The 15407-nt window shown below is 43.7% G+C and overlaps 1 protein-coding gene across 1 annotated transcript in view; it reads left to right on the top strand.

The window, feature by feature from the left end:
- Nucleotides 1-15407, top strand: part of GOLM1 (golgi membrane protein 1) — a 59957-nt gene that overhangs the window by 41239 nt on the left and 3311 nt on the right. The window contains 5 exon segments of the mRNA XM_019625498.1: nucleotides 253-422; nucleotides 4118-4247; nucleotides 7953-8112; nucleotides 9243-9509; nucleotides 11207-11320. Of these exon segments, the coding sequence (XP_019481043.1) occupies nucleotides 253-422; nucleotides 4118-4247; nucleotides 7953-8112; nucleotides 9243-9509; nucleotides 11207-11320 (841 nt within the window).

Genomic DNA, 15407 nt, shown 5'->3' with positions numbered 1-15407 from the left:
TATATATATATATATATATATATATATATATATATATATTCTCTTTTAATTGACTTATCTGTCACCTGGAATTCAGATGTTCTTCTTTAAACCTATAAAAATTATCCAGCCCAATTTAATTCAGTGTCTTTGTTCCTGTCCATCAGTTTGGCAGCCAGGGTTGTTTTTTTTGGGACTTTCTGAAGCAGCAGTGGAGGCAGTAATGGGCGAGCCTCTCTGTGTGGTCTGCTCCCCTTTCCGCTGTGACTGGAGGGGTCAGCAGGGACCAGTGTGGCCATGCCGGTGACCTGTGTGATTTCCTGTCCTCCTTTTGGCTTAGACCAGTTAAAGGCCCTGCAGAAGAATTATGGCAAGCTACAGCAGGATGTCCTCCAGTTTCAAAAGAACCAGACCAATCTGGAGAAGAAGTTCTCCTACGACCTGTAAGTGTGTCTGCATCAAGTGCATGCCCTCGGGTGGCTGACCAGTTCTAGGCCAAGGGCAGCGTACGGGTTCCAGCATAATCTCCACTCGCCCTTCCCATTACAGAGCATACAGGGCTCTGTAGGAAAGGTCCAGTCCCTTTTCAAGGAGTCAGGTCTTTCAGAAATAATAAATTTTGTTTTTTAAGTGTCAGCAGTACTTTAAAAAGCTATGGAAAAGTGTTAACCAGTGGGCTCATAAGACAAGATAAATAAGAAGGCAATTCTCCTTAGTAGAAAATGACTTACTTAACATACTTTAAAACTTAACGTAACTTAAAACTCCGTAAAGCACAGGTGTGCTAGGAGTCAGCACCCCACTTCTTACTCCCACCCCTGGGGGCAGACATCACTAAGCGATCGCTGGAATAAATCCAAATACAGCCTTGCAGCCTCCCCTCACATCACTTAGAGTCAGGGTATGAGATGAGTTGCTTGCCATCTCATCTTCATGCCATGAGGAAATGGAGTTGGTGAATGCTGTTACTGGATGTAATTAGTAATACTCTGATGTCAGTGACCTGGATGATTGGGTCACCCGCCTTGATAGAGCCTGGTACTGAGCACATTCCATTCATAGTCTTCTGACCATCAGTTGCACCAGTTAGAATAATCTCTGGTGGCCAAGTCTTGTATGTTTCTACCTTTTCGCACCAGTTTAACGCCTGAACATTTACCATGTACCTGTAAGAAAAAGCCTGCCTGAGGCCCTCAGGAAGTAACACAGTCACAATCTGTTTGACCTGTGTCTTGGAATTTGAGCTGCGTTCTGAGGTGGTTCCTGTTATTGCTGGCAAGCTGGATTGTGGAAAGCTGACCTTAATCTGCAAGGCGGAGAGATAGAGACTCTTTGTACTTGATTTTGGCAGAGCTGAGAGCAGGTGAAAACACTACTTCTCTTTTTGTAGGTTTAAAGGTCCAGGAACATCTCTGCACCTGCTGTTTGCTAATCCTGAGCTTCTGTGATATTCGTAACAATTGGTCACATTTAGTTCTTCAGTATACAGATGTCTTTCTTTGTTCCCTGTGTTTAAGCTACTGCATACCAGTTTACTACCTGTGGCTTGCATGTTTGTGAGAATTTTATTTAAATGAATTTTTCACCAAATCTTCTTTCTCTTGATCTGTAAGCTGTGCAAGGTCAGGAACTCAGTCTTTCATTATTTCTACAGTGCTTGATGCCCCTGTGTGTGTGTGGTACGTTGAGATCCAGTAAGTCCTTTGAACTGAAAGGTGTATTACAAGGGTTAGAGGTTGAGTTCACTTACACTTGGCTCTGAAATGCATGCGGCGCAGATGAGGCTGCCGTGTGGTAGAGAGAGCACTGCACAGCATCAGGAAACCACATTTCTGGCTTCTGGTTTCAACCTTATCCCTCACAAGGTGGCCAACCACTATCAGCCATCTTGGATTGTGAGGTAATCATGAGGATAGAAAGCAGTGCTAGGATATTGAAACAGAAAGAGAAGCCTGGAATGTCGATGACTCAGCTGCCATACTGGCTCTGAACTGCCTACATCCAGACTTCTTTTATGTGAGGAAAAAGTAAACTGCTATCTTTTGGCCTTTCTGTTTCACCCTGCCAAACCTAATGCTAACTCATCCAGTTTTGGGGAGTGTCTTTAGATAGTTTCTTGATCAAACTAGATCATTTTCATGAATGATTATCTGTTGCCCACAAGACTCCTTAGGAAAGGCCATTTAGAATTGAGTCCTAAAAAATGGGGAGTAGAGAAGGGAGGTTAGGACTTGTTCTATAAAAGAGAGAGAATCTGGGGAGCTCAGAGTACTCTATCTGAGCAAGACAGACGGTATCATGTAGTCATGGAGGTAAAGGATTAAGAGTAATAGCTTGGGGATGGGCATAAAAATGATTAGTTATGTGGGTCTTGCTGGGAAATCTTTCCAGATTCTGAGGTCATGAATCTTAGGTCTTCAGTTGAGTCACACAGGTCCCTGAAGCTATGTTCTGTTTGTTTTTTTTCGATTCCCCCCGGCCTATTTTTTTTTTCTGTTTAGATTGGGTAGTATCTATTGTTTATTTTCCAGTTCACTGATGCTTTCCTCCACTGAGATTTTTTATTTTGGTTATTGCATTTTTCAGTTCTAAAATTTCCATTTGGTTCCTCTTTATAGCTTCTGTTTCTTTGCCGAGACTTGCTTTTTTATTTGCTTCAAGCAGTTGTAATTGCTCATTGAGGTATTTTTCTGGTGGCTGCTTTAAAAATCTTTGTCACATCATTTTAACTTCAGTCTCAGGTCAGTGTTGGTATCTATTGATTGCCTCTTTTTGTTCAATTTGAGATCTTCCTGGTTCTTGTGATGAGTGATTTTTGATGGAAACCTCTGGACAGTGGTGAAAGCCTTGATTCTTCACTGACATCCTCATGGGGGTGGGAGGGGACCTCATTACTGTCAGGGGGAGTGGAAATGCTAGTTCCCCACATCCCTCCAGTGACACCACTGTGTTGTTCTTCAGATCCGAGCTCCCTAGCTGGCTGGCTTGCCTTTCTCGCTCCACCTTCAGAGTCTTCTTACATTTGTTTTAAATATAATGTCCAGAGTTTTCAGTTGTGCTTAGTGAGAGGAATAGGGAAAAACACATCTAGTCCATCTTCCTGGAAGTAGAAATTCAATTCAGTTTTGACTCTGCCCAGGTTTAACACAAACCCCGCAGATTAAGGGGCTCAGTCCCATAAGACTGCCCCATTTCGGACTCCAGCCATAAGCTCTGGGTGTCTCCAAGCCACATTGACTTTTGCCTGGCTAGCTACAAATTCAGGGCTTCCCACAACCCCCTGAGTTTTCAGTAATTCTATAGAATAACTCACAGAATTCAGGAAAGTTCTGTACTTAACAATTACAGGTTTATTATAAAAGATACAACTAAGAAACAACTAAATGGTAGAGACTGATAAGGCAAGGTCTAGAATGGGGGTGGGGAGGAAGGCAGAAGCTTATGCTGGAGTTGGGGTACCACCTTTCTGGTACATAGATATATTCACCAACCAGGAAATTGGCTAAGCCTCATGGTCCAGAGTTTTTATCTGAGGTATTATTATATAGATATGATTGATGAAGTCATTGGTCACATGATTGAACTCCATCTCCAGCTCCCTGGAGAATGGGGGTGGGCTGAAAGTTCCAGCCCTTTAATAATGTGGTTGGTTCTTCTGGCCACCAGCCCCATCCTAAAGCTATGTAGGCTTCTCCCAGTTAGTCAACTCATTAGCATAAGCTCAGGTATGGTCCATAGGGCTAATTATGAATAACAGAAGACAGTCCTATTACTCAGAAAATTCTAAGGATTGTAGGAGCTCTGTGCCAGTAGTTGGGGACAAAAAACAAAATTTAGAAAAATTATACCAAAGATTATATTTCAAAAAATTGTTTTTTTTCTAACCAATAAAATTCACCTGTTTTAGAACGATGTGACGTATTTTTAGTAAGCTCAATCAACTAGTTTTGTTGTCATTTAATTGTCAAAAATATACGTGTTGTCTTGCCTCACGTGTCCTCTTCAGATAAGGCGCCTGGCGCGGGACAAAGATGAGCTGTGTCTCTTACTGAAGTGGAATTTAGCCACAGCAAGCACACACCTGGCATGTAGACACATCCATAGATATTTGTCCTGTCCTTTCCTTCTTTCACCAAAGGAGCCAGTGCATCAATCAGATGAAAGAGGTGAAGGAGCAGTGTGAGGAGCGGATAGAAGAAGTCACCAAAAAGGGAAACGAAGCTGTAGCTTCCAGAGACATGAGTGAAAAAAAAGACCAAGGCCAGCAGGTAATTCTGGGTGTTTCTGTGTAGGATTTTCAGAAGGTCTTCCCAACCTCTTGTTCAGACATTTTGTTCCCTATCTGCTGCCTGATTGACTCCACTCGGCTCTCTTGGTCCCCAGATGCGGACCGCTTCATTTAAAGCACACAGCTACCCTGGGAGAGGGTTGCTGTGTTTTTCCTGTTTTGAGTGCTGGGGCCCACGGAAATGGTTACTTACTGTGGCCGAGGTCACAGCACCTGGTGTGTGGTGGAGCCAATCAGAGCGCGTGCTGTCAGGCTGCCTCCTGTGTAAAGCACAGCCCGTGAAACTGCTGCTCAAAGCCATCTGGGAGGTCTTTGGTTCTGTTTTTAAATATAGCAGCTTTATTGACATATATTTTATATACCATACAATTAGCCATGTAATATTTAAAATTCATTAATTTTTAGTATGTTCACAAAGTTGTGCAGCTATCATCACAATGAATTTTAGAACATTTTCATTACCCCCAAAGAAACCCTATACCCGTTTGCTCATTCTCCATATACCGCCAATCCCCAGAGTGCTAGACAACCACTAACCTATTTTCTGACTCTATTGATTTGCCTTCTCAAATCACACAATATGGGGCCTTTAATATCTGGCTTCTTTCACTTAGCATAGTGCTTATCCATGCTGTTGCATGAATGAGTGCTTCATTCCTTTTCATGACTGTCTAATAGTCCACTGCATGGCTGTACCGAATTTTGTTTATTCATTTGCCACTTGATAGGCATTTGGGTTATTTCTGGGTTTTGGCTATTATGAATAATGCTGTAATGAACAATTTATGTACGTATTTTTGTGTGGACCTAAGTTTTCATTTCTCTTAGGTGTATACTAGGAGTGGAATTGAAACTTAGTTCCACACAGAGAATGAGTTGGGGAGTATTTCTTCTTTCTTTTGGAAGAGTTTGTGAAGATTTGGTATTGATTCTACTTTCAATGTTTGGTAGAATTCACTAGTGAACCCATCTGGACCTGGGCTTTTCAGAGGAGAGATTTTTAAATTACTAATTCAGTCTCTTGTTATAAATGTACTCAGATTTTCTACTTCTTCTTGAGTCAGCTTTGGTAGTTTGTGTCTTTCTAGGAATTTATGTATTTCAAAACTTGTTGGCAAACAGTTTATAGTATTCCTTTATAAATAATAATGCATTTTTATTTGTGTGAGGTTGGTAGTGTTCCTTTTCATTTTTGATTTTAGTAGTTTGAGTCTACTCTTTTTCTCAGTTAATCTGGCTAGAGTTTTATCAATTTTGTTCATCTTTTCAAAGAACTAACTTGGTTTCATTGATTTTTCTCTGTTGTTTTTTATTCTATATTTCATTAATTCGTTCTCTGATCTTTATGATGTCCTTCCTTGATTTAGGTTCAGTTTGCTCTTCTTTTTCCAGTATCATAAGGTAGAACATTATGTTACTTAATTGAGATCTTTGTTTTTCTTTTCTTTTTTAAGATTTTATTGGGGAATTGGGGAAGGGGAACAGACAAGTTGCTGTCCTTTTGTTCTTCAGTCTAGTTGTGGAGGACGTTGCTTCACTGGCCCANGAGGGCAGTGTCACTGGCCCTCATATGTGGGATCTGAACCGGGGCCCTCTGGCGTCCCAAGCCAGTTCTTAACCATCGCGCCACTTGGCCGGCCCCAGAGTTTGATTCTTGATTGAGGATGTGACTGTACCCGGGCTCCCCCAGACGAAGGTCAGAGGTGCTGATTCAGCCAGGCGTGCTGGGGCCTTTCACGGAGGAGCGTGTCCTGGAGCTGAAATAGAGCCAGAGGACCTGCTTACCCCTTCCTCGGGTTATGGGCTGGTGTTTGGAAAGCAGATCTTTCAACATGCATGTTCCTTTTCAGGCTGCAGACGTCAGGGATTCCAGCCTGAGAGCTGCCCGCCTGAGGCCCTCCCTCCTGACACCTGCTCTGGGTGGGGAAGGGGCTGTTCTTCCTCATTTGCATCTTCTCAGGGGTCTTCTGAGCTGTTAGGTTGTAGGTGTTTCATTCTGTGCTTGTCTTCCTTGCAGGCGTTTTTAGTGAACAATATTACCACCGGCGAGAGGCTCATCCGAACCCTGCAAGGTGAGTCCTACTCCCTCCTGTGCACCAGACACTGGGCCTTGGAGGGAAACCCGCCTTCCCTCCTGTCTTTCTCCAAGGGCTCTGATTCTAACCTAATAATGGCTGACTAGTGCTTAAGTAATCTTTAATTTATTCTTTTTGCCTAACTATAAATCCTTAAAAAGCTTTTCCTTTAAAACAGTTACTGAATACTTTGCAAGCTGTTCTGTACAGAAGAAATCAGACTCATTTTTTGATACATTAAAAGACACACACACACACACACACACACACACACACACACCTACACACATATAATATGTATGTGATCTGTTTTATATATACTGGGGATGCAAAAAAATGTATACAAGTAGACACTTGGGTCAACGTTGCTCAAGTAATAGTTTGCCATAATCAGAAGTGCCTGGATGCTGATGGTAACCACTTTGAGCACCTCTGCGGAAGTTAAAACGTGACTTGTATTCACCTTTTGTTATAGTATATATTGAGTGTTACAATTTTAATAGTTTTTTTCCTTTCTTAAAGTGTATATACATTTTTTGGTGCGCTCTCTTTCTCTCTCTCTCTCTCTCTCTCTCTCTCTCTCTNGAACAGACAAGTTGCTGTCCTTTTGTTCTTCAGTCTAGTTGTGGAGGACGTTGCTTCACTGGCCCAAGTTGGTATTATCATTGCGCTCTTCCCAGCTGAGGCAGATCGGTCGCCAGGCACTGGACGGCTGCTCACGGTGGCTCTTGGCAGCTCATGCTGGCTGCCGGCCACTCAACGATAGCTTACAGGAGCCCACTGCAGCCTATGCCATGTCTGGCGAATCATGGCAGCCTAGTTCCAGGTTGAGTGGTTGTTCACCATCTTAGCTGTAGAGGGCATAGTGTCACTGGCCCTAACGTGGGATCTGAACCGGGGCCCTGCTGCTCAGAGCTGGCGTCCCAAACCAACTCTTAACCAACGCGCCACTTGGCCGGCCCGAGATCTTTGTTTTTCTTGATTTCCCTCTGAACACTGCTTTAGCTGCCTCCCATGAGTTTGGTATATAATATGTTGTGCTTTTTGTTTCAATTTTCCTTTCTAATTTGCCTTGTGATTTCTTTGACCCATTGGTTATTTTAGAAGTGTGTTGCCTAATTTCCACATATTTGTGAATTTTCATTCTTCTACTGATTAAGAATTCCATTCCACTGTGACTGGAAAACATACTTTGTATGATTTCAGTCATTCTAAATTTGTTGAGGCTTATTTTGTGGCCTACCATCTGTCTGTCCTAGAGAATGAATATTCAATGTATACTTGAGAAGAATGTGTATTTTGCTTTTGTTGGGTTGAGTGTTCTGTTGATGTCTCTTTGGTCTGGTTGGTTTATAGTGTTGTCCAAGTCTTCTTTTTCCCTATTCGTTCTCTGCCTGCTTGTTAATCCATTACTGAAAGTACTTTCTGGGAGATCTTGACGCAGCCTCAGATCTTCTGACTTATGCCAGTAGGGCACAATTGGCGGACATCATGGCGTTTCTCAGGGTTTCAGTGTCCTCATTTGTCAGAAGGATGTAGTGGCCCATCACATTGCTCAGGGGTGTCGTAAGGTTTCTAGTCACCCTGGCCATCTTGTGCTCCTGTTTCAGCTCCCAGCTCCCAATGAGTCTCAGCCGAGATTGCAGGAAGCAGGCCTGGCCCAGGCAGAGGCGCCAAAAGCAAAAGAAAATATGCCCAGTAATGGCGAGCCCCAGACACCAGCCCCCACTTCTGAGGTGTCTGTGGATTTGAAGAGACAGGGTGAGAAAGGTAAGTGAAGCTTGGTGATTACATGTTTAACCCTGTTCAGAGCCCCATTGAAATAAAAAACATAGTGGCAATTCATGACTTCTAGTCCATATAAATACTCCGAGGACAGCGTGTGCTGCTGGCAGCAGTTGGTGAGCTCAGTAATGGGGCTGCAGGTGGCAACTGAGTCTCTCTGGGCACCTGGAACTGGGGCTGCAGGGCTTTTTCTGTCTCACTGGTCTCATCCTTATAAACTACAATAATTGCCTTGTTCTTTGGTAGTTGTGTGAAGAAAGGTCCAAACCATGACTTTATTCAGGACACTGGTGAGATTGGGCTTAATAGGAGGTGGCTGAGTCCTAGGCAGTGGTCATTGGCTCCCAAGTACTTGTCTTAAGCAGATATGATAATCAGATAACCTTAGCAGTACCCTTTCCTACGCTTGTAGGTGATTGCTTAGTCCAGATTTTTTTTTTTTAATTGGGTAATTGGGGGGATGGGAACAGTGATGGGGAATTGGGGGAAGGGGAACAGACAAGTTGCTGTCGTTTTGTTCTTCAGTCTAGTTGTGGAGGACGTTGCTTCACTGGCCCAAGTTGGCACCATCATTGCGCTCTTCCCGGGCGAGGCAGATCAGTCGCCGGCTTCTGGACGGCCGCTCACTGCGGCTGCTGGCCGCTCACGCTGGCTGCTGGCTACATATGGTAGCCCATGGCAACCCACTGCCACAGGGACTGCAGCCTACGCCGTCGCCAGCAACTCACGGGCAGCCCAGCTCCAGGTTGAGCTGTTGTTCAGCATCTTAGCTGTAGAGGGCAGTGTCACTGGCCCTCATATGTGGGATCCGAACCGGGGCCCTCTGGCATCCCAAGCGAGTTCTTAACCATCGCGCCACGCGGCCGGCCCCAGATTTTTTTTTTAAACCAGTTTTCTCTTCCTCATGGTTCTAAAGAGGAGCTGCAGGCATAGAGAGGACTGGAGTCTTCTGCAGAGGTCACAAAATAAATTCCACAGCTGCCCCACCCACCACAGTCCACCCCATCCACAGTCCTTGGGAAGGCTCTGGGAGTTGAGTGGCACAAGGGTTTTTGTTTTTCTTTTAATGAGATTAAATGCTAGTGAGGTCACAGCTAATTACGTTCCATACACAGAGGAAACCAATGACATTCAGGTCATCAGTGAGGAGCTTCGGAGGGACAGCCTGGGGCTGCCACCAGAACCAGACCTAAAGCAGGCTGTGGAAGAAGACAGACAAGCGGGCGGAAGAGGCGTGGGAGATGCTGGAGACCTTGGCCAAACCCCACAGGTGCCAGCCGCCCTGTTGATGAGCCAGGAAAATGAGGTGGCGGAGGACCCTGAGCGGGACCAGCTCGTCATCCGGGATGGGCAGGAGGAGGAGCAGGACGCAGACGAGGAAGGTGAGTGAGAGGCTCTGTGGGCTGCTGCTTTCCCCCAGTCTCCGTCCTGACACGGGAAGGGTCCCCTTGAAGTTTACCAAACAGCAGTTGACGATCTGGTGGTTGGTTTTGTTTGTTGGGTATCCATTATCAAGTGGGAGGCAGAAGGAATAGCACTGCACTCGCCAGCACTCCGAGGTTTCAGAAATAATATTCACAGGGAGCCGAGCGGGCTTTTCAGGTGGAAGGCCGTGGTGGGTGCTCAGCATCGGGTGAACGTGGGCCTCCTGGCAGGCAGACCACAGGCCTTGTCTTTGTCCACTTCCTCACGCAGTCTCACCGGTCAGCGTCTGGTGACTGGCGGAAGGAAGGATTGGATAGATGGAGCTTCATGCGTATTGGAGCGTTGCAGCAAAGGGACATGTGAATCCCATCTCTCTGGTTTGGTTGACTTTTCTCTTTTTCAAAGGAGAGTGTGGGAAACAGATCAACAGAATATTCTGGGATGTATTTTGGTTTCTTTTTTTTTTCCTTTTGTTTTTAAACTTTATTACGGAACAGTGTGTTTTTTTCCAGGACCCATCAGCTCCAAGTGAATTCGTTGTTTTCAGTCTAGTTGTGGAGGGTGCAGTTCACTGACCCATCTGGCAATCGAACCAGCAACCTTGGTGTTACAAGCACCGTGCTCTAACCAACTAAGCCAACCGGCTGCCCTTTGTTTCTTAAAGATGTGAACAATTTCAGTCCTGGCCAAGCCAGGGGCACTTATGAAGACACCTGAGTTCTGTGTCAACCAGTAACAAAAACTGGAGACTGTTTATTTGCAGAAGTTATCCTGATTTCATTTAAATATAATTTTCACTCCAATTTCTTTTTCTGAAGAATGAGTTCTCAGCTCAATAACTGAAAAAAAATAAAAGGAAACTCGGTGGCTGAGCTGGTGGCACTCAGGTTTCAGACCAGGTCACACAGAGTACCAGCTGCTGAGGGTGGTGATTCTGCAGGGCGAGCGGGCTACACCTCATGCTAGGTGCAGTTGTAACGATCTACTTTGTAGAATAAAGCCACGGGACACACAGGCCTGTGCTTCAATTCCACTTTAGGTAATGAGTGCAGAGCAATATAACTAGAGCTGACTTTTCCAGGCATGCTTTAAAAAAAAAGATTTTATTTACCTGTATACATATACAAGATGTTTTCCTTAAACCCTGTGAACATTACATTGTGTGCATTTTGCCCTGATCTTTTCTGTTTGCTGTTCTCTTCAGGGGTGACTGTACTGATGAATGATCTAATTCTGTGTGTAGGATGGAAATTTTTACCTTTTGGCTCACAATAGCACTACATTTCCTTCTTTTGGGGCGATGACACGTTCTGAGGAGGTGCCGTCATTAACTAGAAACCTGTTGTTTCCAAAAACAGTGGTGGCTTCCTGTAACCTTGAGTTGACCATTTCTTTAAAAAACTGCAATTTTGGCGTAGCTAGCCAGTTACCCCATTTTATATAGTTTTAGAGTTGAAGTGAACATGGAGAAATCCTACATGCTATGTGTACTGGAACAAGCCCACAAGTCCCTGCCATTTCCTGAGGGGCTGCAAAAATATCTGACTGGGAAACCATGATTGGGATAACCCCTGTATTTGGGCGCTAGGGTTCCTGTGGCATCGAGAGAGAAATGATATAGCTTATGTCTTATGTGTCTGTGCTAATTTTACAGGGAGACACCAGCAAAAACCGGAAGAAGATGATGACTACAACATGGATGAAAATGAGGCAGAATCTGAAAGAGACAAGCAGGCAGCCCTTGCAGGGAATGACAGAAATGAAAATGGTAATACCTGTGGTGGGCGTGGTGGGGTCACCGTGTTCTGGGTACAGCTGTAAGGATCTACTCTGTGGTCCTTCACTTTTGGAGTGACTCTACAACAAATCCCAACACTGATATTATAAGTGATTCGTCATTTGAAGGAGACTTTGTTTTCTTTGAATGTAGGGGCAGTGGAGGGCAGTGCAGGGCTGAGGCACCTGAGATGATGAGCTCTGCATTTTCAGTTGGGCTCAAGCACTTGGGAATCGGCTGGAGGATTTGCCTTCAGTGACATTTAGGGATTTCCCAGCAAAATGGCCAGGTCACTGCTTGATCACTTTACAGCACCAATCAGAAAGCCCTACTAATATGCACAGAGCTTCCAGGCAGCTCTTTTTTTTTTTTTTTAAGCTGAGTCATCCTGCTACCTATTGGCAGCTTAGCAGCTGCTCAGCTTGGGCCAGACATCGAACAGCTGTTGCTCAGAGCTCAAACTCTTGAGCGAGCTCTTAACCAAGTGAGCCACTCGGCCGGCCCCCAGGCAGCTCTTTAATGGTAGCACTTTGTATTATTATTTTGAACTTTGGAAGAGTCCAGGCCAGTGGGACATCTCAGATTCTGGATTTGTCTGTTTCCTTGTGATTGGATTCAGGTTGGACATTTTTGTAGCTGCAGTTATGTTCCTCTCACCAGGAGGCACGTAATGGCAGGTTGATGGCTTGGTTAAGGTGGTACCCACCAGGTCTCTTCCTTGCAAAAGTCCATTTTCCCTTTGGAATTAATACATCATCTAGAGGGGGATGCATTTTTTTGCTAGTCTTATTAAGATATGGTTGACATACAGCACTGTATAAGTTTAGATTGTATAGCATAATGATTTGACTTACATATTATCATGAAATGATTACCACAGTAAGTTTAGTTAACATCTACTCTCTTTTCCTGAAAATAAGACCTAGCCAGAAAATAAGCCTTCGCATGATTTCAGGTGCCAAAATATGGCAGCTTGGCATACTGAATATTTTAAGTTGAAGGAGTTTGTGGAAAAGGCACCCTTCTCCCTGAAACAGGTCATAAAACTCTCAGGTGAGGGATGCGTGCCCTCCGTATCCTGGAGGAATCATACTATGGCTTATTCTCCGGCCAGGTCTTATTTTTGGGGAAACACGGTATCATCTCACAGAGATACAAAAATATATTTTTTCCTTGTGATGGGAACTCTTAGGATCCACTCTCTCAACAGCTTTCAGGTACATCATACGGCAGTGTTAACCACAGCCGTCGCATTGCACATTCTGTCCCCATAGAGGAGGATGCTCTGAAATGGTGTGACTTGACTATCCATTGAAAACGCTTGTCTAATGGTGGCTTGTCTAATCCTGGTCCCCCTCGTGTATTAGCTGCCATTCTTTTAGGACCACCCCCACCCCAACACACACTCATGCACTCCCATACATACACATACCTGTTTATTATCGCCGTGAACTTATGGTTTCCTTTTTAAAAACCCACTTTTTTATCAGCTGCTTGGTGTGTTTTTTCTCAGTTTTTAAGAGCTCTTTATGTGCTAGAGAGATTGCTCTTGGTCTGTGACATTAAGTTGCAAATACTTTCTCCCACTTTGTCTTGGTTTTGCCTATGGCGTATTTTGTCATGCAGAAGTTTCAAAAATTTTTATGTCTTTTATTGCCTCTGGATATTGAGCCATAGTTAGAAGATTTCCCACCTAGAGTTGGAAGGAATTGAACTGTGTTTTCATTCAGAATGCATACAGAATTTTCTTTTAGTTCTATAATGAAGTAAAACACAGATTCAGAAAACCACAGTTTTTAGAAGGTGATCACCTTGTAACTCCCCGCCCCCCTCCCCCGACCTCCCCCAACTCCAGTCAAGGAGTGGAAATTGGCTGGCTCTCTAGGGGCCCCCTCCCTGTCCCATCCCAGTCCCAGCATCCTCCCTCCACAGTAGTAACCCCTCTCCTGAATTCATGGGGCTCAGCATCTGGCCACCCCCCAGTCCTTGCCATGGCCCTTTGGTCACCTGCTATGGGAGTAGCAGAAACTGTTCCACTTCCAGCTGCAGTTCACCCACTGGCCCAGTTCTTTGGGTGCAAGTATGTTGGTTGTTTGGGGTCCTCCTGATCTCATGTCCATCAGATGCCCTATTGCTTCCCTCTGTTCTCTTTCTGGATGCTGTCCTACAGGTGGCTGTCTGTAGTTTGTCTTTTAACTGCTTGTATGGGGTCTGCAGGATTCCTTGACATCTAGTCTTGTAAATGTCCATGGTTTTCGAGTTTTTTAAATTCAGTTGCTTTATGTAGGGACTCTTGAGATTCAAAAACTGTGCTACTGTTGCCACCATCTTTCCAGAATCCTCTTCTGCTTTCAGATTTTACCTTTCGATCTCTTGATTTATGTCAAATGTATTAAGGCGTATGGCACTAGGAATGGGTCCAATTTTCTTTCTCAGGGGCTGTCATGTCATGTGGTTAAGACATCCCCCCCCACCCCCACCCATCCACATCTAGGCTTTCTTGTTGTCCTATTTGCATTGCAGGTTTATTTCCCATTACCTTTAAACCAAGGCTATGAGCCTTTGGGGTTTCAGCTTTACACAGGGGTCCCCTTCATGACTCTCCATCTTGAGTTGAGCCCGTCTTTAGTTTTGTCCCCCTGCACCTTTGGAAACTGAAGGGAGAAGCCCGGTGCTTCAGGCTTCAGCAGAGGTCCTCAGGGCTTTGACACTCAATTACCTGTTGGTGCTGGTACCTCCAGTTCATTTTTGGACTCACAGGTACCTTCTTATATTGCCATTATAGGCAATGCATTTTTCTTAATATTTTATTAAAATGTTTTTAAACTTTTCATTTTAAAATAATTTAGATTTAAAAAAACTAATAAAAGGCATTTCTATATACCCTTCATCCAGGTTCCCCAAATATGAACATCTTATGTGATCACAGTACAATGATCCAGATGAAGAAATTAATATCGATACAATGCTATTATCTATAGATGTTATTCAAATTTAGTGAATTGTCCAATGAACACCCTTTTCTGATCCAGAATCTAATCCAGGATTGTACACTGCATTTACTGTCATGCCTTTAGTGTCCTTTTTCCTGGACCCATTTGTCTTTAGTATTTGACTGACATTTTTAAGTGTTCTTGTCAGTGATTTGGTAGAAAGTCCCTGTTTGGGTTTGATTCAACAGTGTATTCTTAAAATATATCTTTCATATCTTATCCAGCATGTCAGCTCCTACATTTGGCAGTTTGGGGTTTCTAGAAATGGAATTCGTGACTTCATTTTAAAATTCAGACTATTTAGGTAATGTTTTTGTAAATGCAGAAGATTAACACATTAGTGTCAGAATTTTAAGCATTCTCCATCTTTTTGTTCTTTGTCGACTCCACTCATTTGTATAGTACCTGAAGCCTTGAATAGCATGTTTTCTGATGTGGTTACCATCTTCCATCTCTTTACTATACTTTCACATGAGCCTAGTGTCCTACTAAATGTTTGGCTTTGCAGTGACCTTTCACCCCCCACACTCAGGTGTCCTTCTAAGGATCTGACCTTGTGCAAGGCTTTAAAAAAAGGAGGTAGACAAAGTAGGATAAATGCTGTGTCAGCTCTTTTTTAAGTTACGCTGAAGAGATGTCATTGACATCATTTTAAGTGTGTCACTGAAATAGTTTAAGACCTTGCTTGTTCCAGGGACAGAAGAAAAATGCATTAGCTCCAACTTTATTAGAGAACTTTAAAAGATAGTAGTAATTTAAGGCAGTCATTTAATTAAATAAAATCGTTAACCACTTAATGTGCAGTAGTTGTAAATCAGATATTGGTTTGAGGTCTTACTTATGACATGTCTTTTTATGTCATCCATGTCCAAGGATAGAGTAAGGATGGTGGAAGCCACAATAAGCTTCTGCTCTGTAGAGGAAGTGCTTTGGAGTAACAAGAGCTGACCAGAGCTGGCTCTCAGGAGGCTGTTTGTGCACTAACAGAAGGATTCACACAGCTCACAAGGACTGTGATAGTATAAAAAATCTTCTGAGTATATTTTATATTACCCATTTTATAGGACATGGAGCATTATTTCACT

Source organism: Hipposideros armiger, unplaced genomic scaffold, assembly GCF_001890085.2.
Source record: "Hipposideros armiger isolate ML-2016 unplaced genomic scaffold, ASM189008v1 scaffold_632, whole genome shotgun sequence".
NCBI lineage: Eukaryota > Metazoa > Chordata > Mammalia > Chiroptera > Hipposideridae > Hipposideros > Hipposideros armiger.
Note: the sequence above shows the minus strand (reverse complement) of the source record. Positions and strands in the feature narration are given on the sequence as shown.